Consider the following 22163-nt stretch of genomic DNA (forward strand, 5'->3'; position numbering starts at 1 on the left):
ACCAGCTCCTTGTTTGTTCAGTATTCAGTGTATTTACCTCCTGGGTATCTCAAGTACACATTATGTATACTTATCCGCTCATTTATTTATATTTATGTGGTATATGTAGCGTAATTTGGGCATGATGGACGAGATTTGCATCGGGACCTTCAGCAATTCGAGGATCATAAGGCTGTGGTTGCTCGCATACGTGATCCTCCTGTTAATTTTCTTACCACGATCTGTCATTCATAAAATATTCAAGATCCACCGGGGAACTGGCTATAAAACTTCTGCTCTTCTGGAGCAAACCATCAGTCGCATCTGCCTCTTCTTACAGCATAATATTTATTTTACATTTATTCGCTAACATGATTCTCAACAAGAGTATTTTATTTTTTACTGTATTTTGTGCTTGTGTCACGCCAATCTTCACTCAGAAATCAGGTTCTAGAAGACCTACTCCTATTTTCAGAGTAAGTTATTTATTAATTTCTTTGTTAAAAAAAATTTTTATTAATAAAATTAAGAAGAAATACTTTTGTAATAAGCATGCAATGCCCCTCTATTGATAATATATTTAATTATAAAATTTTTATAATTTTATAATTAGTTTTTTGCTTTGTGTGAGATTGAGGCAACGAGTAAAGAGTGTTTTATGAAACACGATGCGCAGAAAACAATTTTTCCATTTATATTTTTTAATGCATAAATATATTTTATAAATTAATATAATTATTAAAAATTCAAAACAAATGACTAAATTAAATATTTTTCAGGAAAATATGCCCGAATTAATTTTACCCAGCAATGCATCATTAATTAGAGAAAACATTGTCGATACTTTTTCCTGCGAAAACCGAATTTACGGGTACTATGCAGATATCGAAAATGATTGTCAAGTTTTCCACGTGTGTATGCCCCAAAATCGTGGCTCACGTCGCTGGAGTTTTATTTGTCCTACTGAAACAGTTTTTAACCAGGTAATTATGAATGTTAATTAATTAAATTTGAATTTTAAAATAAAATTTAATTTTTTAGGCAACATTCGTGTGCACGAAAATAAATGAATCGATTCCCTGCGAAGAGTCGGAGCAATTCTACATCCTGAACGAAGAAATCGGGAAAGAAGAACCGGAACCAGAAAACGAGACCAACGAGGTAGAGGAGAACCCAAGCTCTCAAAAACCTTCTTACGCGCCCGAAAATGGGTACACCAACGAGCTGCCTTCCATGACACCATTCTCGAGAAGAAATCCCAGGCCAAGAGTTCTCCGGCGCAGAGGAAAAAACTCCCGGTTTGATACCACTCAGCCAAATGTAATCTCAACGACTCCTCTTAATTTTTAAATTTTTAAATAAAAGTTCTTTTGATTGAAAATCTTTTGCTTTATTTTGTTACAATACAAACATTATAAATAGTGTATAAAATATACTAATTAAGTATTTTTATATATAGCTTCCCAAAAAGGAAGTCATCTTATTTTTATTAATGATTATTATTATTATTTTTATAAGCATTTTTACACAATTGTCCCAAGCCTGGTGTATTTACATTATAAAAACATCTTTTATTACTAGGGTCTGTGGATATTTAATTTTTTTACTAGTAAAAAAATTAATTTAACTCAAAAAAATTTTTTTATTAAATAATTAATTACTCAGTGCAAGACACTACTGAGTTTCTAATCCATAAAAATAATAAATATCCACATAAAACTTAATATTTATGAATATTTTATATACAAGCGATATGTAATTGATACTGGTCTGCTTAAAAGCGGCTTAAATATATAATATAAAAAAAAAAAAAAATGAAATTTAAAGTGCTAAAGAGCACAATTGTTTAAAAAATCGGAATCTTTGGACAACTAGCCATACTTAAAGACAGGCGTGGTGTCTTGATATAAAATATGTATCGAAAACAACAAATTTATCAACAATCTTTAAAATATTATGTATATACAAAAAAAAAAAAAAAAAAAAAAAAAAAAAGAGTTTTAAAAAATAAAAAATAAAATAATTACGCTTCGGAGTCACGAGCCAGCTCGGTCTCGATTTCCTCCGGAGTGCGAAGATCAATTGCGAATTTCTTAACCGAAGGAACTTTCCCGTCTTTGAGCGCCTTGATGGCGTGGGAATAAATTTGGAAGGCTGTTGCCAAAGCGTAAGTCATCTGCCGAGCGTGATATTTCGACTCACACACGAACCCGTGGCACTCGAAGGGGGAAATTTTACGAAAATTTCCCGAGTCGCGGACGACTATCATCGAGAAGACACGAGTGTACACTAGGTCTTGCACGCCGTATGATATCGTCTCGATGGGGTAAATTTTGCGGATAACGTTGTTGCCTTCTGCCTTTCTTGCGTAGGGAACCAGAGTTACACCTTCTGTCGAGACGATCAGTTTCATCAGCGGGAGCGAGCCTGTCGGTAATGACTTCGCTAAGTCTACCATGTTATCAACCGGCTTTCGCGTGTGTTTTATTCCCCAGAGACCACGTGCGTCTTCAGAGCCCAGGTATTTTACTTGGAACACTTGTGGTAAATCTTCTGAATTCTCAAACACATTTTTGTCCACTGACAGGTTTGATAACCCTGTAATTAGACTTCTGTCTTGGGAAGATAGAGGTGTCAGGTGTTCTATTCTCATTTCTTCTTTCTGGAAAAAAATTTATTTATTTATTTCTTCTTTAAAAAAAATTTTTTTTTCTTCTTAAAATAATTGATTAAATAATAAAAAAATAATTAAATTAAATGAAGAAATGTATTAAATAAAAAATTTATCTATTTCTTTCTTTATAAAATAATAAATATTTTTATTTTTTTAATAACTAAAATAATTAAAAAAAAGAAATATAAAAAACTTACTCGATTAGACTGAGGAGACTTGTAGTGATACTGAACAACGTTTAGTGAGTTTGAAGTGTCCCGAATGACTGAGGTCTCTGGAGCTGGACGTTGTTGTACGTTAACTTGGGCACTTCCGGTTTCCGGCATACCTCCTACTCCAGAAAAACCTCCTGCGCTTCGTCCTGACACGCCTTCTGGCTCGGTTCCGAGTTTTAGGGGCTTAGGGTGATCGCAGGCCCGTCTGAGGACTCGCGGGTCCCTTCTGGTGTACCCAAACTCCTCGCCGCTCATCTTCCTGCAACCAACTGATTATTTAATTTCTCTTTAATGTCATTACATCGCAATCATCAGAATAACCGAGTGATAACATTCTTATCTTCGTTAAAGATTAGATTTTATTATCTGGTGATTTTTATTCTCAATATAATAAACTCGGTTATAGTTTAAGAATTTTAATCATTAATTGTGATGATGACGATGATGATGATGATGACGAAAATACCGAGCTGGAGATTGAGTGTCTGTATTTAGTCCGGGGCAACAGCTGTTCTCTGGAAGAAGTTTTATAAAAGCACGTGCGAGAGTCTTGCACCTTGCACCTGACCTCACCAATTCGTCGTGGTTTTTTTTTTTTTTTTTTTTTATTTTACCGGCCGGATACAACGCCCTCGATACCCTAAAATAATACTTATTCGTGTTTAAGTAAATAACGTTTAAGCCAGTTAATATTTCGGTTGCTTTTATTTTTAATTTGGAAAATTTAATTAATTTTTTATTTTTAGTCAAAATTTTATATTTTATAAAAATTTGAAAAAAATTTTTTAAATAAATTATAAATTACGTTGACCGTTGGTAATTACACAAAAAAAAATATATATACATAGTACCGGGATTGTGTTACACTGGTTGTGCCTGAATAATTACCATAAACACTGTCTATAGAGGGTGAGGTCGTTTATCTTTCTAGCTTATAACCATAATATGTTATGTATTCGAGTGTAGAGTACAGGAAGTGAGTCAGGTGAGCTGGATAGTTGTCAGTTTGAATTAAAGATTCTCATTAGCATTCTACGTTACCGCAGGTGATCATTTAACGCCTACTATTTGAACGGTTTTTAGAAAAAATTCCCACGAAATTTAAACCAATCACTGACGTATAATTATTAATTTATCATTTATTGTTATATAACAAAAATATAATATATATATATATATATATATATATATATATATATATATATATATATATATATATATATATATATTTTTTTTTTTTTTTTTTTTTAAACAAAACCGAGAGTAGTTTCTGTTTACAAACAAGTCTGGGTTTTTATTAGTTCGTGTGCAGAGACAATTACGGGATGCAGGAAATGACGGCGATGGCAAACGGTCACCGGAAGTGCACTCGGCCGCGACTCATCTACAAGAGTAACGTCCACATTCGCTCGTGCGTTGCCAAATTTTTACAAAATTTGTTATTTGTCACTTTTACACTTTTTTTTAGGCTACAAATAATTTTTTTATTTTCTACTTGTCTGTTCGAAGCTTATCAGAAGATGCTTATCATCATTAAATAAAAAAAAATTTATGAGTCTACTACAATAATATATTTTACTCTATTATTTTTTAATCTTAAATCTTTGAATTAAAATTTTATAAATTTTTAATTAACTCATAAATTTAAGATTTATTAAATTTAAGATTTTTTTTTTTTTTTTTAATACTGAAGAATATTAAATTATTTCTTTGCAATAAAATTTTTTTATATTCTTCACGATTAAAAAAAGTACAAAAAAATAATCTTAAATTTTTATTTAATCTACTTTAAGTTAGTTAAAAAAATATTTATTTACCTTAATGTTACAAGTTTAGTAAATGAAGATGATATATTTAGTATTTGTACTAACAAAGAGACATCACGACCGCCACTGGAGGTATCTGATGATAAAATGAACGTGAAACTGACATGAACAAGAGACATAAGCTTTAAAATAAAAAATGCTACTGTAATTGATTACATACCGTATCACCTAATACAACAACATTAATTTAAATCCGGAAAAGACTTTTTCTTTGTATTGTCACAATGTAACGACAATAAGTCATGTCATTATTTTTACTGGCTGAAATTACCTGAAAATAATAAATTAAATAATTTTTTTTTTTTAAATTAACAATTAATAAAATTAAAGAAGAAATAATTTTTATCTAAAAATATTAAAAAAATTTTTTAAAAAGAAATTTAAAAGTAATTGATATTAAAATATGAAATAAATAATTATTTTTTTAAGTTAATAATTAGTAAAATAAAAGAAGAAATGATTTTTACAAAGCTTATAAAAAAAAAAAAAAAAAAAAAAAAAAAAGTTACTGTAATTGATTACATACCGTATCAGCTAATACAACATAAATTTAAATCCGGAAAAGACTTTTTCATTGTATTGTCCCAATGTAGCAACAATAATTCATGTCGTTATTGTTATTGACTGTCTAAAATGATCTGAAACTAAAAAAAAAAAAAAAAAAAAAAAAAAAATAAGTATATATTTGTTATGCAATAGTATTTGAGGGAACACAACTAAACACGCATACGTTAGGTTTTTACAGTGGAATTGTATATTAGTATACAGAGTTACTCCGGTTTCATAAGTCACTTTATAATCTTTCTTTCTCTTTCTCTTTTTCTTATTTTACTTTCGTGTATGCAATTTATAATTAATTATTTAATACCAAAGGATTACCAGACGTGAGAATATTTTTTAGTTTCCACGTGCGACACCTCTACTCCGAGTATTACATTTTTGTGTGAACTCGCGAGTATATATTTTTTACATTATTTTTATTGCATATGTCTTACTGTTGTTGTTATTAAATAAATATTCATATTTTTTAGGTATTTCTTAAACGAGAGCCAACAAAAGGAGCTGTTCTTATTCTGTCACGGCTCGTTTAATTCCAATGCCTCCAAACTCTCAAGATTTTTTTTTTTTTTTTTTTTTTTTTTTTTTTTTTTTTTTAATTAATGCCAGACCAGCGCTATTGTCAACAGCCTTGGATCGCAGATTAATATTCCAACCCTATAATTTTTGTATTAGATTTTCCGCTTTTGATTCTAATATTTTTACCGTCAATTATTGTTTTATTTGCATAAACGCTTGATATTTTTTTTTTATATTTCTTCAATGTTGGGAAGATATAAATGTATTTATAGTTTTTTTGTTAAATTTTTTCTTTTAAAAATTAAATATTAATTTTTTTATTAAATTAAAAAATTTATTAAAGAAGAAATAATTTTTATTTTAAAATTAATAATTAAATAAAAATATATTTTTTTAAACTAATTAAGCAAGAAAAATTTGTAAAAAAATTTTTTACCAATAAATAAATTATAAAAAAAAAAAAAAATTTGTTAATCATTAAATAAATGTAAAAATTTATCGAATGATCAGTTGAATCAAAGTAAAACTGTTTTCACGGGTACAGAGCACCGATTTCACAAGAAGGGATTCGTGTTACGATCTTCCTCTACATCTTAGATCGCGTGAATCTCCAAGGAACATCAACATTGAGAATAAACGAATAAGCGAAACAAGACCAGGCTGTTTATTTCCTCTACAATAAACCATACCTCGGATATTTTTAATCAAAAGGTGGAGGATGTCTGCTGGAGGGGTGCAATTGTGCTGTGAGATACTCTCCTAAGAGGGGCTCTCAGATTTTCCCCCCGACTGGCGATTCTTCTTGGGCCTTATATATACCACCTCTTGCAGAGCATCTTCAAGACAATACTGATATCACACGAGTCTCTGTTTGTTGTTTCTTCTCTCTATTTTTATCCAAATACAAAAAAAAATATACGTGGTTTGTTCTACAGTGGTCCCGCTAATCAAAACTCATTTTTACCCAGTGAATAAATTGTCACAGATGATCTCCAAATTTATTTACGCGCTTGTGCTCATCGCTGGTACCATTTTATATCAGTCAACGCTAGCGGTAAGTTTTACTGACAAATTAAACAACAAATATGGACACATTTTCAATTTAATAAAACTTCTCACGTTGCTACGCAACAATTAGATGCGTGTACCCATCACCTAATTAATTATTACGCGAGCATTCTCATAAATAGTCTCTTTTTTATTCTATAGAAGAAACTCTTGTTTTTTTTTTTTTTTTTTTTTTTTTTTCCACACCGACAATCGATCGTAAAAAAGTTTTAATAAAACCAAAACCTAGGGGAGTTTTTAAAAGTGTTGTGGAGCAGTCGAGTATGAAGGATGCGCAATCCTATTTATTTTCACCGGAAGAACTACAACAATATAAATGTTGCTCCAATCAAAGAGATAAATACTGAGCATTTTACCCTCATAAAAACTTGTAAAAATTATTATTATTTTTTTTTTCTTCTCTTTAATTAATTTTATATGGATTGATAAAGTTTGGTAATCATTTTTTAGATTAAAATTCAGTTATTAATAATGAAATTAATTTTTATTTAAACATTTTTTTACTTACAATAAAGTTAGCCAACATTTTTTATTTTGTATTATTTATTAAATTTTAACTAAAAAATATGTTTAAAAAATTTTTTTGTAATAATTTTTTTAATAAAAAAAATTAAAAAATATTTTTTTTTTTCCATAATTTATTAAATATCTAATAAATTAATTTTTATTTATTAACAATTAATAAAAAAAAAAAAAAAAAAAAAACAATAAAAGAACAATACATCTTCCGGTAAGAAGCAACAATATAATTTTTGTCCGTAAATATTTATCAGATCTAAAAAATATTGCGCAGTCAATTTCGAAATGTATTATTTTATTATTTCCAGCAAATTGACGGATACAGACCTGGAATCGACTACCCCGTTTACAACTCAGTGCCCCCGGGCCTGGGGTTTAACTGCGGAGGAAAATTGCCGGGTTATTACGCAGATCCAGAAGCTAGATGTCAAGTTTGGCACTGGTGTCTTCCCAGTGGTCAGATGTTTAGTTTTCTTTGTCCTAACGGCACCGTTTTTAGCCAAACTACCCGAGTCTGCGATTGGTGGTTCAAGGTACTTTTTTTTATTACTGAAAATAATATTAATATTTTTCAATAAAAAAAAAATTCTAAAAATTCTAACTTAATTTTTATTAATTTTATTTGTCTTTTAGGTCGACTGCAATGACTCTCCAAGACTCTACGGCATCAACGATGACTTGTATCGAGACGCCAACGGCAACAGAATATAAAAAAAAAAAAAATATTTATCTATGTTATAATTGTACAATAATAAAATACTAGTAAAATATTTCAAGTTAAAAATTTTTAGTTCCAACGTTACCGGTGACTGTACAAAGCGCGCGCAGGCGCGTAGTTGCAAGTGATCATCTTTACCGACATTTTGTTGCAGCGCGTGGTGTGAAGAATTAGTGTTTAATTTAATTATAAGTGTAAAAGTAAATTTATTTTAATGAATAAAAATTTCTCAATAAAAATAATTAAAGAATGAACGGAATAATTAATTATTTATTTAAATCTAAATATAAATAGAGTTTTAATAAAGTATGAGAAAGGAAACTAATGTGGGAAAAATGGCAAAGATATAATATTATTGAATATAATGATAAAAAATGTAAAATCTGTAGAATTTATTTAGAAGAAAATGTGTTTATTGTAGCGCTTTCGTGTGAATGTCGATCGAGGTCGGTAGTAAGAACAGAGATATATATATATATATATATATATATAATATATAATGTTGGCGATTTCTTGGCATGATTGGGCAATAGAAAGTGAGTGGCTGGACGTAGAGTGGTATATAATAGTGATTGGTCTCGCCTCGCCCGATATTCAAAACTTTAAATACAAATATATATAAATCTGTAACCAAGCATTATTGTACTATTTATGTGGTTAACATGCAATATTTATCTGGTGATCAATCACCAGTAAGATTAAAAAGAAAGTTTTTGTCAAAATGACAATCTGATGGCGCTCAATGATTTTTTATTTTAATTATCAACAGGTAAATGAAATTTTTAAAATAGTTTGTTGGATGAATTTAACTTCCAGGCACGTAAAAACTACCAACAAGGCTTTATCACTGGAATTTTAAATTTAAATATCTACAATGAAGGTGTGAGTGAATTTGGAAACGAGTTATCCAAGACTGGTCTTCCTCTGGCCGGGTTTATTATTATTAAATATTGTTTATCTTCAGAAAACAAGTATTTGCAGTTTAATATTTTTTTTTTTTTTTTTTTTTTTTTTTTTTTATTTCTAATGACATATTGAAGCTAAAAATATAACAATGAAGACATTTGAATGGAATTTACGTAGGCTTGTTTGATTTTTAATAATATTTATATTAATAGTTGTTATTGTTTAATACTTTCACTCATCGAAGGGCAATTAAAGGAGAATTATTTTAATAATAATTGCTGATTAGAGATTAGATAGTAAGTTAATAAAATAACAAAAGAGTGGGAGTAAATTACGGCACTTGACACCAAGAGAAGATATTAAAAAGCGGTACCAGAGATACTCCGACGCCACTGCTTGCGTTTATGGTGTTGCACACAGATAAAACCCGTAAGGTTGATGGTATTGAGTTGATCTAAGAAAAGAAAGGTGCAATACAGGCATATACACACCAGGTAAATGGTAAATGTACAAACATTACGCCAATGGCTCTTAAGTCTTGTCTTATCCCCACTGAGTTGTTTATCCTCGATGTAGAAAGCTCGTAGAGCCTGGACACAACCCACCATCAACTCCTGGGGTTTTCCACTTCCATTATTCCCATTCGGTTAGTATCAAGCCGGCCCGGACGCCGCGAGAACTCCAATATTTTCTTCATCAAACGGCTCTAGCTCTTTCTTCTCTTCAGCTTATGAGTTTGTGATTTATTTTTTTAATTATTTCAACTCTGTGCTGATTTTTTAAAAATTGTTTTTATAAGTGAATTAAATTCTAACTACTGTTATTAATCAAAGGACCAAAACGGTGAGATTAATGTGAGCGCCAAAGTATCTAAAGACAACCGAGGAAAAGAGAGAAACTCTTGAGAGAGGTCCGACATTTTTATTTTTATTATTTTTATTTATTTATACTCTCTATAAAAAGTATTAATTATTTTATTATTATTATTATTATTATTATTATAACAAATTTTTAATCTTTATTTTTTATCAAAATAGCGTTTACTTTCAACGCTAATGCTCTACTTAATATATATTTACATTTACAGTTGAATTGCAATGACGACACGTAAAGTTTTTCGTCACCCTTGCTGAAGATAAAACCAATGTTTAATATTTTATTTAATACCGGGATTATTAAAGCGAAAAGGAAGCATTTGCTAGACTGAATACATTAATAGTTATAAAAAAAAAGAAAGGAGCGAATCCTTTATCAAGTCATTGACTTGGAAATTATAAAAATTATCCTTATCAATTAAAATTTTCCATTACGTTTGACCTTTACGGGACCGTTACCCAAAAGTAAACTCTTCCGGTGTTAAGACTAACGGATTTTTAAGTGTAATGTGTTAACTATTGATTGAAAAAGTAATTTTTAAAATTGATTAAAAATCTTAATATCAAGTCGCAAGGTTACTTTCACCATTTGTGCGAGAGGTGTTTAATTTTATTCTTAAATAAGGCAGCAACTGTCGTAACGCGGAAGTTACTTGGAATGTTGACAACGGTGGTCAGTCCTAAGACATCCAAGGTTACTCGTCCTTGGTGAAACTACTGATTAATAATTCTAATTTTAATATTTAATATTTTATCTAACGAAAAAATAGCAAACTTTTAATTTTAATTACAAAGAGTTACTCAATAGAAGAAACTCTGAATTTGTCTATCGAGGCATCAATGGACCTAGATGTCAAAGATGTCAAAGATTACACTGGGTATTACGTGATACGGGTTTTATATAACACCCAGATTATCCTTGCATTATATGGCTGGTGGTGGTGACAGCACAGAGAAAGTTTTCTATACTTGTATGTACCAGCTCTAGTATGAATGATAATAGCGGTGGAATATATTCAATATAATATTTATTAATTTATACCGATATATATATATATATATATATATATATATATATATATATGATTCTCATCTTTATTTATCTAGATTTTTTATTCCTTTCAGATATTGCAACATGCGCAGGACGTCGCTTCTCCTCACACTTTATGGTAATTTTTATTTTATTTTATTTATTAATTTTTTATAGTGTCGTAAGCTTTCTTTAATATTCTCTATTACCAAATCACTATTTCCATTAAATGTTGAATAATACAAGGTTACTTTGATATTTCAGTTATTGATCAAGGTATTTTGTTTTTACGACAATGTTACATAAAGATTTAAGTATTTATCTACCAAAAAAAAAAAAAAAAAGCTATTTTTCTAAATTAAAAATACAAATTTTGCCCAAGACAGGAATCGAACCCTATTCTGTACGCGCTATTGATAACAACTGATATTATTTTGCCAATAAACATTATTTTAACCAAAAGATATCACGATAAAATTTTAGAATTGAATTTAGAAGAAATAAAAGAGTATAAAAAATAACTGTGCAGTTGATAAAGTTATTTAACACTCAAGAAATGATAAAAAAAAAAAAAAAAAAAAAATAGTGATTGTAGATCCAGTTAAGGTGATATCTGTTATATTTATTGTTAGAAATTCCTTATGATTGACAATAGCAGAGTATAATATGAGCCTTGATCTGATTTGAAAACAATTACTCAATTTACCTCTTGTTTGTATATGTCCTCCTTCGTCCGCTTGGTGTTATTTGTAATTGCATCACGTGCTCTCACAAGCTCTTAGTTTTCATACTTTTGCAATTTCATCAGTCGCTTCTTCAGTTATTTCGCAATCTCCATACCGTCGATTTACCTCATTATTTCTTCTTTTTATCCCGTAAAATGCATAAATAAATAAATAAATAAATTTGTTTCAGGTTTCTTATTAGCCTCGGCTGTGTCAGCGGCCTTAAAAAACGGGCGGACGAAATTTAAAATAGCAACTACCAGCAGCACAACAGAGCAATCAGCTTCATTAGATAATGATGAACCCGAAATTGATGGTAATAAAACCGAGGTGAGTGTTTTTTTTTATATTATTGCACAGTTATTTTTATTTTATATAATGTTTAATTGGGAAAATAATTAAAAATTACGCAGGTGGTGGATGGAAACTCTACAGCCACTCACAATTTAACAGGAATTCCGCAAATTGATTACATATGGGATCCGAATCTACCGCGGGAATTGAACGGATACAATTTAAGTGATTATCCTTTTTACGAAACGATTCCCAAGGACATAGACTTCAAGTGCGATGGCCTCCACGACGGATTTTACGCCAGTGTACCTCACAAATGCCAGGTAATCATTGTAAAATATTATTTTTCAAGAAAAATCCCATTTATTGATAATATATTTAATTAAAAAAAATTGTCAAGGGGATTTTTGAGTATTTGTGCGGTTGAAAATGCCTTTTTCACTATTTTAATCCATAAATAAATGTTATAGAGGTGAAATTTCATATTATAACATGAAAAAGAATGTACAGTAAATATTTACCGATGAAAAATATTTTTTTATCAAAAGTATTGTTATGCATCAGTCGTAAAAACTTAAAAGTAAAAGAAAATGCTTTTTAAATAATAAATGAAAGCAGATGTCGCAATATCGATCTAAACCCTGTCCGGCGAACCGTCAAGAAGCATTGTCATGCAAAATATCATCTAAGATACGCAATAATAAATACTAAATACGCTTCCTGACATTTAGTCGTTAATATTTCATCGGAAGGCATTAACATAATTATTGGGTTTATTTTTTTTACAATTACAATACATATCTTGTGGTTGACTGGCTTATTGTATTTAACAATTTAATTCGTAGATAACATACACAATTGTTGTTAACAACAACCGAGTCGATGTAGAAATCCAGGACGTATTCGGTCCTGAATTTCGACGCGCTCTAGTAAATTACTCTAGATCATTCCACGAGATATACATCCATATTAATGAGTGTGTACAAACACAGGTAAATTACTTTACGCTGCGTAGTAACACGCACTTCTGGGATATATATTCGGTTCTTAAAAACCGTAACCGCACGAATTACAAATCCGTATGGAAGTAAATTGTGGATGTATGCCGAACATTCTAAACAACAAATTACACTTACACTTATGGACTGTGAAAGCCATAGTTAGAGAAAAGTTACTATTGTTAAATTACAAAATAATTCAAAACTAGATCATTTATGATTTAATTTAATAATTAAATTCTTATATTTGATTACCAGGTTTACCATCACTGTCTCTACGGCACAAGGTATGATTTTCTGTGCGCAAACTTCACGGCGTTTGATCAAAAAACTTTCATTTGCCATTTTGTCTCGGAAATTGACTGCGCTAATTCAAAGAAATATTGGCACCGAAACGACGCGCTTTATCAAGCCGCTAGCACTACGACAATTGCGCCTCCGACGACTACCACAACAACAACGACAACAACAACAACAACAACAACAACAACCACTACAACAATAGCTCCAGAATTTGCAGACAATCCGCGATTGTCTGGCAGAAGACGAAGACCCTTCAGAAGACGGCCCGCGTATGATTACTACGACCAAGATTACTACGATGACGATTACGAGCGACCTCGAACCCGTGGGTCTGGTTATGATCGCCGCGATGACTATGATTATGACGATCGCCAGCAGTACAATGCCCGCAACCGAGATCGGGATCGAGACCACTTTCGCGATCATCCCAGAGATCGTGATAGGGATTATCGCGATCGCGATCAGGTTTCGCGGCCACGCGAGTACACTTCTGAGAGACCGGTTGCCAGAGATGAGGAGGAGGCGGCTGCTGGCAGGCGTGACCGATTTCCCGCGAGGAACAACCGAAGAGATCCACCCAGAGTTGATGATACTCAGCGATACGATCGAGGGTAATTTATTTTTTTTTTTTATTTTTTTTTTTTTTTTTTTTTTTATTTATTCTGATATTTCATCAGTAGATTCGCTAAAGAAGAATACGACGAAGAATCAACCAGCGAAGCTCTGGTAAAACCCGCAGCTCCCAGTACGTCAGTTTACGCGCGACCAAGAGCGCCTCCGAAAATCCGACGACCGGTTCCGCTGTATGAGCAAGATCGATTCGCTTACAAAGCGTCGTCTGTTCAACCGATTATCGGTAATTGATGAAATTATTTTTTAATCCTATATTCTATCTCTCAAAAGTGTTTCTTTTGATCTCTTTTTGTTCTAATTAAATTTATAAATTCAAAGTTTATGTTTTTCGTTGTTAAAAAAATTTTATTAAAAAATGCGGTGCCATCTGTTGAAAATAAATTTATGGAAGACGCCATCTATTGTTTGGATTTTATCCGAAAGTGTAATTTTTAATATAAAAAATCGATAAATTTTTTATAAATATTATGTAACTGGATAAAGTGGAGGGGGTGTTCGGCTATAAGTGGGGTTGATGCAACGAGCAAAGAGTGTTTTTGAAAATGCGACGCGCAAACGACGCAGAAAGCCCCATTTACTCAGTTGACGTATAAATAAATGTATAATTAACACAATATTTCTTACAATGTGATAAAAAACAAATTACTTTTACATAACAATATTGTTTGAAATATTCTCACGGGGTAATAAATTTTTATTATTATAAAATGTATCTTTCTATTAAATAACAATCAATAAACGATAATTGTAAATTATAAATATGTGTATCTGAGTTGTAGTTGTTAAATTAATGGGAACAAGTAAAACATAAATATTTATTGAGATTGGAATTACATGACAGGAGAACACAAACGTACAACAACATCAACAACCGAGTTACCAGTCGCTCGTGATCAAGATTATTACGAGGACGAGCTAGAAGAGCGACCGGCACGAAGACCTATGAGAAGAAGACCATATCGGGAACGCGACAGACACCTTTATGATCGAGAACGAGATCGACCATTAAGGTATCGTTAATTAACCGTTCTTATTATTAATTATTCAGTGTTATAATTAAAGTCTCAGACCAGTTGATGTTTGACATTGCAGACCGCGATACCGGGAGGAGAACGAGGAAGACATGAGACCCGCTCGAAAGTACCCGGAACGCCCTCGAGACAGATACTACGACCGAAATCGTGATCGGGCCCTGGTGGACCGAGAAAAAGACCCAGCGACTGGTCCCGGGGACCGTGAGAGAGATTACAGACCGTTGCGACGTCCCGGATTGAGAGACAAAGAGAGCGATCGACTTCCTGAAGAGATCCAGTCTAAGCCCATAAATCCTCTTTCACAAGATAATGAGGACAAGCTGTCTAAAGATCGTGACTCGGCTCCTCGCCCGACTGAGGATCCCAAGGAGCCAACCGAGCCGTCTAAGGCTCTAGAATCGGATTATCCTTCGGAAGACGAATATTATGACGAGGAAGAATCTTATTTTTCAACTTCTTCCTCCTCTGCGCCAATTTCGAGCACGCTGGCGCCCAAAATGACCGTAAGAATTGTCAAGCGTCCTTTTCTTCCCTCTAGAGGCGGAAATCCGAATCCTCGCGGGCTTTCTGCCGTCGGTGTAAAAGCTCCCGACTCTGGGAATCCCAGCATCTCGATAAAATCTCTCTTTCACTCTCAGAAGCGGCCCGTCAAGTCTGAGCAAGATAAATTGTACGACGCTTACAAAATCATTGATGTTGATCAGAAAAAAAAGATCGAGGATGACGACGACAACGATTGGAAAGTTGAAGAAAAGACCGAGGACAAAGAACCTCGGGGTCCGTTGGCCAATCGAGGAAATTATCGTTTTAATAATAGTAATAGTAATAATAATAATAATAATAATAATAATAATAATAATAATAATAATAATAATAATAATAATAATAATAATAATAATAATAATAATAACAATTACGGTAAAGATGTGACCGGACCTAGCAGCCTGGCCAAGCAGAGGCTCAATGAAGTTCCCCATCATTTGCAAGAGATTCCCGAGAGCGAGTACGACGAGGCGCTAAATGAAGCTCTTACTCCGACGTTTAATCAAGATCCTCTGCCCAGTGGATTTGTACTTCCCCTTCAGAGACAAGTCAATCGAGAACCGGCTCTTCAACCTTCCGAAAATAATTATCGCGTAAGACCTTTTAAAGCCGAACCTCACCACCAATTAAACTCTCAGCAAAAAAGTTTTCCTCCAACTCCTGGATTTTTTCCTCTAACTCGAATCAATGATGAAAGACCTACTGCTTCTTCTCAGTTCTTCAAGACTCCAGAAGTCGTTCACGTTGGGACGTACAATAGACAAGCAGAGAGAAATCCTTGGCATGATTACACTGGTTATTGAATTAGAGATAAAGTTTAATGATAATTATCGATTATTTTATAGATTTTATTAATTTAGGTCGAATTTTTTTTTTTTTTTTTTTTTTTTTTTTTTTTTAAGATTTCTTCGACTGTCTTTAATTTTTTGAGTTTTTTTATTTATAATTAATTGATAATTGTTAGCGGAGAATTTTTTTTTTTTTTTTTTTTTTTTTTTTTTTTTTTTTTTCGTTAGTTAATTTAGCCTTGTAAGGGGCAAATGTAAATAATTGATGAATTTTTTTAATTAAATCATTAAATTATTATTTTTATAGGATACGAGTGTCTGCTGTCATGAAGAAATAATAAATTATTTTGAATTCTAAAGTACAATCGAATTCTTTTGCTAAACCTTTATAATCCCTTCCTTGGATTAACTAATGTTTGTAATAGAATTTGCAATAACTCATTATTTTTGTATGTAATTTTATGTTTGTACTTAATTTAAGTAAAATTAATATTTGTAAGTCAATAGCTAAGAATACACTGAGTTAAAAATATCTAGTTGTTATTAATCAACCAAACCTGCACATTATTATTAATTTATGAATTTTTTTTTTTTTTTTAATTGTTCAAGTGAAATTTCTAAAAAAAAAAAAAACTATAAGATGACACTGGATATTATCCCAGATTATACTGAGTATAATCTGGAATGTTATCCAGTGTAATCTTGTTCTTTCGGTGTAATTATTAGTTTGATAATTTTTTTTTTTTTTTTTTTTTGAAAGAACAGATGTTCACTATCATTTTGATATTGGTATTTTATTTTATTTTATTAAATGTAGAGCGGGTGTCTAATATGAAGAAATCAATAGCGGCGAGGTCCATCTGAAAACAGCGCCGACAAACTAAAGCGCGTGTGCTGTATTGCCGCGGCGAATAACATCAGTAACGCAAGTGCACTAACAAGATATAGACATTAAGTTAAACACTAAACAACAGGAAATAATTCGTTGTTGTTATTGTCGGTTTTTAAAAGTTTTGCTGGGTAATTGTTGATTAAATGACTAATTTGGTGGCGGAATGACCAAGAAAAAATCAGATAAATGAAACCGCGGTGACAGACCGCGAGCTACGCTTTATTATCAAATTTGTCTTATAAAATATATTTATATGGATAAAAATGTATTTTTTTTAAATGTAAATTTTAGACTAGTACAATTATTTTATGTCAAGATAATTATTCAGTGTTTATATAATTTTTAATACTCAAAGGTGAAAACATGTCTGTCAAAGTAAGTATACTTCTAATATTTAGATTTTATTTCCTCCAAAGTCCTCTAATTATGTAATTATATATAATGCCTTTAATAACTAATGTTTTATATGTGGATAGAGTTTGCGCTCTTTATAAATATACGTTAATACGTGCGCATGCGATTTATTATTATGCGCGTACTTAATAATCTGTATCATCGTCATAGTCTTTAAATAAGTTTCATATGGGCGATTTTCTCACAACACAACCACATTTTTAATGTCACGCGAATATTTTTTTTTTTTCCATTAGCTAAACAAAAATTTATTTGCTTTGTTGGATTTTTAGATTGATTTTTGGTAATTATTTGCAGATGACTAAATATAAGCATACTGAATTTGAGGATGATAGTTGTAGCAGCAGTATTGGATCTGTTATACTTAATAGCGAAGGTATTAGTACTTCGGCGACGCATATACGCTATCACTCAGTATGTATTTTAATATTTTCAATAAAAAAAGTTTCATTAAAAAATTAAAAACAATTTATTTAACAATTTAAAAGGGTATTAACTTTTGGCGAGCGAGAACAAAACTCGAGAGATGTTTACTCTGCGTATGTATCGGTCTGTCAATATTTACCTTCACCCTTCTTTTTATTGTCATAAAAACGTCAACACAAAGCAAAAATAAATGGGAGGACGCTGAGATTCTTCACGTGTCATCAAACAGTAATTATCATATCAATAGAAACAACAAAAAAAAAAAAAAAAAAAAAAAAAAAAGAGAGAGAGAGAGAAGAAATAAAAAAGTAATTATTAAATTATTTCCCAACAGATAGTTTTCATTGTCTAACCGAGCATTGCGTAACAGTCGCGGCATCAATAATAAACAGTATAAACCCGTCTGTGGACCCGTGTGATGATTTCTACGAGTACGCTTGCGGTGGTTGGATTAAAAAAAATCCTATTCCAGATGGCAAGAGTATGTGGGGTACTTTTGGCAAATTAGAACAAGATAATCAGCTTGTTGTTAAAATAGCCTTGGGTGAATATTTCTCGATTTTTATTGCTCTGGCTGTTATTTTTTACGAACTGTCATTTTATTAATTCCTTTTCAGAAAAAGAGTTGAGTGAAATGAAATCAAAAGCCGAACAAAAAGCCAAGTTGTATTATTTATCTTGTATGGACGCCAATGAAACGATAGAGACACTTGGCGCCGAACCGATGATAGATCTCCTGAAAGTTGTCGGAGATTGGAACATCACAAACACCAACAGAAGCATCACAGACCGCGGATTCAATGTTTCCAACTGGAATTTGCAAAACAGCATGCATGTGCTACAAAATGTCTACAACATGGGAGGTTTGTTCTCCTGGGCGGTCAATGAAGACGACAGAAACAGTACAAGACATATTATACAGGTTATTTTTTTTTTTTTATTATATTTTATTTAATCAATTGCAGGCAGAAAAAAATTTTTTTAATTTCTGATATTAAAAAAATAATATTTAATTTACCCAAGACCGGACTCGAATCCTGTTCAGTCTGCACGATTAAAAAATACTAATGCCCCTTTAGCCATTAGAAATTATCCAGAGTAAAAAATTAAACATTTTTTTTTTTTTTTTTTTTTTTTTTGCATGCAATTCCTCAATTTTATTGAATAAAAATATAAAATAAATTTATTCCAGATTGACCAAGGCGGATTAACTTTACCGACTACAGATAACTATTTAAATAAAACTGAACACGCAAAAGTTCTCGCGGCCTACTTGGATTACATGACCAAGGTAATTTCAATAAAATAAAATAAAAATGATGATGATTGTGATGAGAGTGATTTTGCAGATCGGCGTACTGCTCGGAGGGGAAGAGAAAGAGACTAAAAGACAAATGCAAGCGGTAATTGACTTTGAAACAAAATTAGCCGAAATAACGATCCCCCAAGAGGACAGACGCGATGAAGAAAAATTGTACAATTTAATGTCCATTAATCAATTGCAAAAACTTGCGCCTTTTGTTAGTATATTCATATAAAATATTGTGTATGTGTTTATAACGACTACTTGTTCGTCGGTTCCCTAAATTCTTAGTATTCTTTCCGCTAATTTGTATGTTGTTACAGCTCTCGTGGGTTAATTACTTTAAAAATTCTACCAAGTTGGTGGGTAAGAGCAAAAAAATCGACGGACGGCATATGATTGTTAATTTTGCGCCAGAGTATTTTAGGAAGCTTTCAAAGCTTGTTGAAGAGTACAATAATACTACAAAGGGAAAAGTGTAAGTTTTTTTTTTTTTTTTTTTTTATTGTTATTTAAATCAAATAAATTTTTATGCTTTGCAGGATAATATTGAAGAAATATTCAAATAATTTAGTAAAATTTAATTTTTTTTCCATAAATATTATTTTATTTACTCCAAAATTAAAGAATTTAACTCAAGAATATTAAAATGACGACTTTGAATAATTTTATGACGGCTGAGTGGTATCACTCTTTCTTAATAGCACGGACCGAACAGGGTTCGATTCCAGTCTTGGGTAAATTTTATATTTAAAAAAAAAAAAAAAAAAAAAAAATTAACATAAAATTAAATAAAGAACAATTTTTTTTTTTATATTATCCTTCATGGCAAAAAAATTTATTTGATTAAATACGAGAAATAATTAAAAAATTAAATAGGAGTGTTACTAATGAAGACTATTTGTTACACTAGGATACTAAATAATTATTTAATTTGGCAAACAGTAAGATCATTAACAGCATTCCTCTCTCGACCCTTTCGGGAAGCGTACAAGGGTCTAAGAAAAGCATTAATTGGATCAGAAGGTAGAGAGGAACAATGGAGGTACTGTGTTACTGACGCTAACAATGTTATGGGTTTTGCCATCGGCGCAATGTTCGTTCGACAAGTGTTCCACGGTAAAAGCAAGCCCAAGGTACGTAATAATCAATAAACAGTTAAATGAATGAATAAAAATTGTAATTTAAATATTCAGGCGGAGGAAATGATCTCGAGTATCCGAGAAGCGTTCGTAAAAAACTTCAAAAACCTAAACTGGATGGACAGCGAGACGCGAAAGCTGGCGGAAGAGAAGGCCAACGCGATAACGGACATGATCGGATTCCCGGCGTTCATTTTGTCGGCCAGCGAACTGGACCAGCGGTACCAGGACTTGGCTATCGAGGAGAACGAGTACTTCCAGAACAACATTCGCATAAATAAATACACGCTGAAGAAAAATCTAGAGAAGCTAGATCACCCGGTTAATAAAACAACCTGGATCATGACACCCCCGACGGTGAACGCGTACTACACCCCAACTAAAAATCAGATCGTCTTTCCCGCGGGGATCCTCCAGAGCCCGTTCTACGCGATGGATAATCCCTCTAGCCTCAATTACGGAGGCATTGGCGTTGTAATGGGCCATGAACTTACCCATGCATTCGATGATCAAGGCCGTGAGTATGATCTCAACGGTAATTTAAATAAATGGTGGAATAATGCTACCATTCAGAGGTTTAAGAATCAGACAGAGTGTTTTGTTCAACAGTATGGTAATTATCAGATTGAAAATCGTCATATTAATGGAAGACAGACTTTAGGTAATTTTATACTTAATATTTTAGAATTTATTTTATTTTATTTTATTTTATTTATTGGTATTGCTATTGTTTATTGTTTATTGTTTTAGGTGAGAATATTGCTGATAATGGTGGACTTAAAGCAGCTTATCATGCGTATTTAAATTCCCCTGTAAATTATCATGATCAATTACCGCTGCCTGGTTTAAGTCACTTGAACCATCGTCAATTATTTTTTATAAATTTTGCTCAGGTAATCTATATTGAGTACCCACATCAATTTTTCATATATATATATATATATATATATATATATATATATATATATATATATATATATATATATATATATATATATTAATAAAATAATTTTAGGTATGGTGCTCAGCAACAACGTCCGAATCATTGAACCTTCAGATAGAAAAAGACTCGCACTGTCCACCGAAATTCCGCGTGATAGGGCCTCTATCAAATTTCCCCGAGTTTTCCCGAGAATTCAACTGCCCGGTGAGGTCCCACATGAACCCGGATGCCAAGTGCGAAGTCTGGTGAACAATAAAACTACTGATTAAACAAACCGTTTGTACAAACAAAAGTCTACGTGCTTTTTCTTACCAAAACAAAAAACAACAAATAATAAAAAAGTCTAATTGATTTTTTCATCCAATGAATTATTTTTTTTTTATCTCGCTCTTTGTTACTAAGGACCTTTGTGCATTCGAGATAAAATGGTGACAAATTATATATATATATATATATATATATATATATATATATATATATATATATATATATATATATATATATATATATAAAATTTAAGAAAAATTATGAATAAAAAAAAATGGAATAAATAAGAAATTACTTCTATTTATTTATTAATTAATCATATTAAATGTCTCTTTTATTATTTTATTATTTGTTCTTTATCTATATACTCGCGTCATCAACGCGTGGGGCGGAAACACGTGGTAATGCTGTCAATACATACACACAAATGAATAAAGTAATAGCAATTAAGTGTTGTAATACACAGAGCGAATTTAAGCGAGGTTGCTAAAATTTTTTGCTCACCCGGCCATGTGTCTTCTTCCACCACATGTATTTTTATTTCAGCATTAACTATTTATTTTATTTTAAA

General features: G+C 31.5%; 5 protein-coding genes across 13 annotated transcripts in view; 4 read left to right on the top strand and 1 right to left on the bottom strand.

Annotated features, from left to right (window-relative positions):
* Nucleotides 1-16315, top strand: part of Mccc2 (methylcrotonyl-CoA carboxylase subunit 2) — a 50090-nt gene extending 33775 nt beyond the window's left edge. For 2 of the 9 annotated variants that reach the window (XM_074251445.1, XM_074251447.1), the window contains one exon: nt 5726-6173. Coding sequence is in view for 6 of the 9 variants with exons in the window: in XM_074251440.1 (XP_074107541.1) it covers nt 10993-11026; nt 11803-11942; nt 12026-12229; nt 13163-13818; nt 13885-14063; nt 14682-14850; nt 14933-16220 (2670 nt within the window). In the remaining 3 variants the exon portion in view is untranslated. Of the gene's footprint in view, nt 1-5725; nt 6174-9388; nt 9477-9604; nt 9893-10982; nt 11027-11802; nt 11943-12025; nt 12230-13162; nt 13819-13884; nt 14064-14681; nt 14851-14932 lie in introns of those variants that run through there. The other 7 variants (XM_074251443.1, XM_074251444.1, XM_074251441.1 and 4 more) reach the window with 7 other exon arrangements.
* Nucleotides 137-1351, top strand: LOC141532875 (uncharacterized). The gene is made up of 3 exons (XM_074251456.1): nt 137-455; nt 759-962; nt 1021-1351. The coding sequence occupies exons 1-3, from the start codon at nt 351-353 to the stop codon at nt 1327-1329; spliced, it is 618 nt and encodes a 205-aa protein (XP_074107557.1). The 5' UTR covers nt 137-350; the 3' UTR covers nt 1330-1351.
* Nucleotides 1965-4824, bottom strand: LOC141532873 (uncharacterized). Its single transcript, XM_074251455.1, has 3 exons — nt 4686-4824; nt 2851-3127; nt 1965-2641 (listed from the first exon to the last, which is right to left on the bottom strand). Exons 1-3 carry the CDS (start codon nt 4811-4813, stop codon nt 2003-2005), a joined length of 1044 nt encoding a protein of 347 aa, XP_074107556.1. The 5' UTR covers nt 4814-4824; the 3' UTR covers nt 1965-2002.
* Nucleotides 6637-8330, top strand: LOC141532877 (U-scoloptoxin(01)-Er1a). The gene is made up of 3 exons (XM_074251458.1): nt 6637-6825; nt 7667-7891; nt 7992-8330. Exons 1-3 carry the CDS (start codon nt 6757-6759, stop codon nt 8067-8069), a joined length of 372 nt encoding a protein of 123 aa, XP_074107559.1. The 5' UTR covers nt 6637-6756; the 3' UTR covers nt 8070-8330.
* An 803-nt stretch (nt 16316-17118) lies between the features above and the next one.
* Nucleotides 17119-21755, top strand: Nep3 (M13 family metallopeptidase neprilysin 3). Its single transcript, XM_074251448.1, has 12 exons — nt 17119-17472; nt 17809-17925; nt 18000-18165; nt 18272-18481; nt 18555-18859; nt 19130-19228; nt 19287-19457; nt 19564-19718; nt 20154-20376; nt 20437-21043; nt 21133-21275; nt 21398-21755. The coding sequence occupies exons 1-12, from the start codon at nt 17461-17463 to the stop codon at nt 21572-21574; spliced, it is 2385 nt and encodes a 794-aa protein (XP_074107549.1). The 5' UTR covers nt 17119-17460; the 3' UTR covers nt 21575-21755.
* The last annotated feature ends 408 nt before the right edge of the window (nt 21756-22163 follow it).

This window comes from Cotesia typhae, unplaced genomic scaffold (assembly GCF_013202065.1).
Source record: "Cotesia typhae breed Kobodo isofemale line unplaced genomic scaffold, CoteBio_Ctyphae contig_69, whole genome shotgun sequence".
Classification (NCBI taxonomy): domain Eukaryota; kingdom Metazoa; phylum Arthropoda; class Insecta; order Hymenoptera; family Braconidae; genus Cotesia; species Cotesia typhae.

Bases quoted from the DNA above. Each gene is read 5' to 3' on its own strand.
- LOC141532875 (XM_074251456.1), top strand. From the start codon at position 351: ATGATTCTCAACAAGAGTATTTTATTTTTTACTGTATTTTGTGCTTGT. The intron at 456-758 runs GTAAGTTATTTA...AATATTTTTCAG, and splicing joins GACCTACTCCTATTTTCAGA to GAAAATATGCCCGAATTAAT. The intron at 963-1,020 runs GTAATTATGAAT...TTAATTTTTTAG, and splicing joins CTGAAACAGTTTTTAACCAG to GCAACATTCGTGTGCACGAA.
- LOC141532873 (XM_074251455.1), bottom strand. From the start codon at position 4,813: ATGTCTCTTGTTCATGTCAGTTTCACGTTCATTTTATCATCAGATACC. The intron at 3,128-4,685 runs GTAAATAAATAT...AGTTGGTTGCAG, and splicing joins ACTAAACTTGTAACATTAAG to GAAGATGAGCGGCGAGGAGT. The intron at 2,642-2,850 runs GTAAGTTTTTTA...ATTTTTTTCCAG, and splicing joins AGTCTCCTCAGTCTAATCGA to AAAGAAGAAATGAGAATAGA.
- LOC141532877 (XM_074251458.1), top strand. From the start codon at position 6,757: ATGATCTCCAAATTTATTTACGCGCTTGTGCTCATCGCTGGTACCATT. The intron at 6,826-7,666 runs GTAAGTTTTACT...TATTATTTCCAG, and splicing joins TATATCAGTCAACGCTAGCG to CAAATTGACGGATACAGACC. The intron at 7,892-7,991 runs GTACTTTTTTTT...TTTGTCTTTTAG, and splicing joins TCTGCGATTGGTGGTTCAAG to GTCGACTGCAATGACTCTCC.
- Nep3 (XM_074251448.1), top strand. The intron at 17,926-17,999 runs GTATGTATTTTA...ACAATTTAAAAG, and splicing joins CGCATATACGCTATCACTCA to GGTATTAACTTTTGGCGAGC. The intron at 19,719-20,153 runs GTAAGTTTTTTT...TTGTTACACTAG, and splicing joins AATACTACAAAGGGAAAAGT to GATACTAAATAATTATTTAA.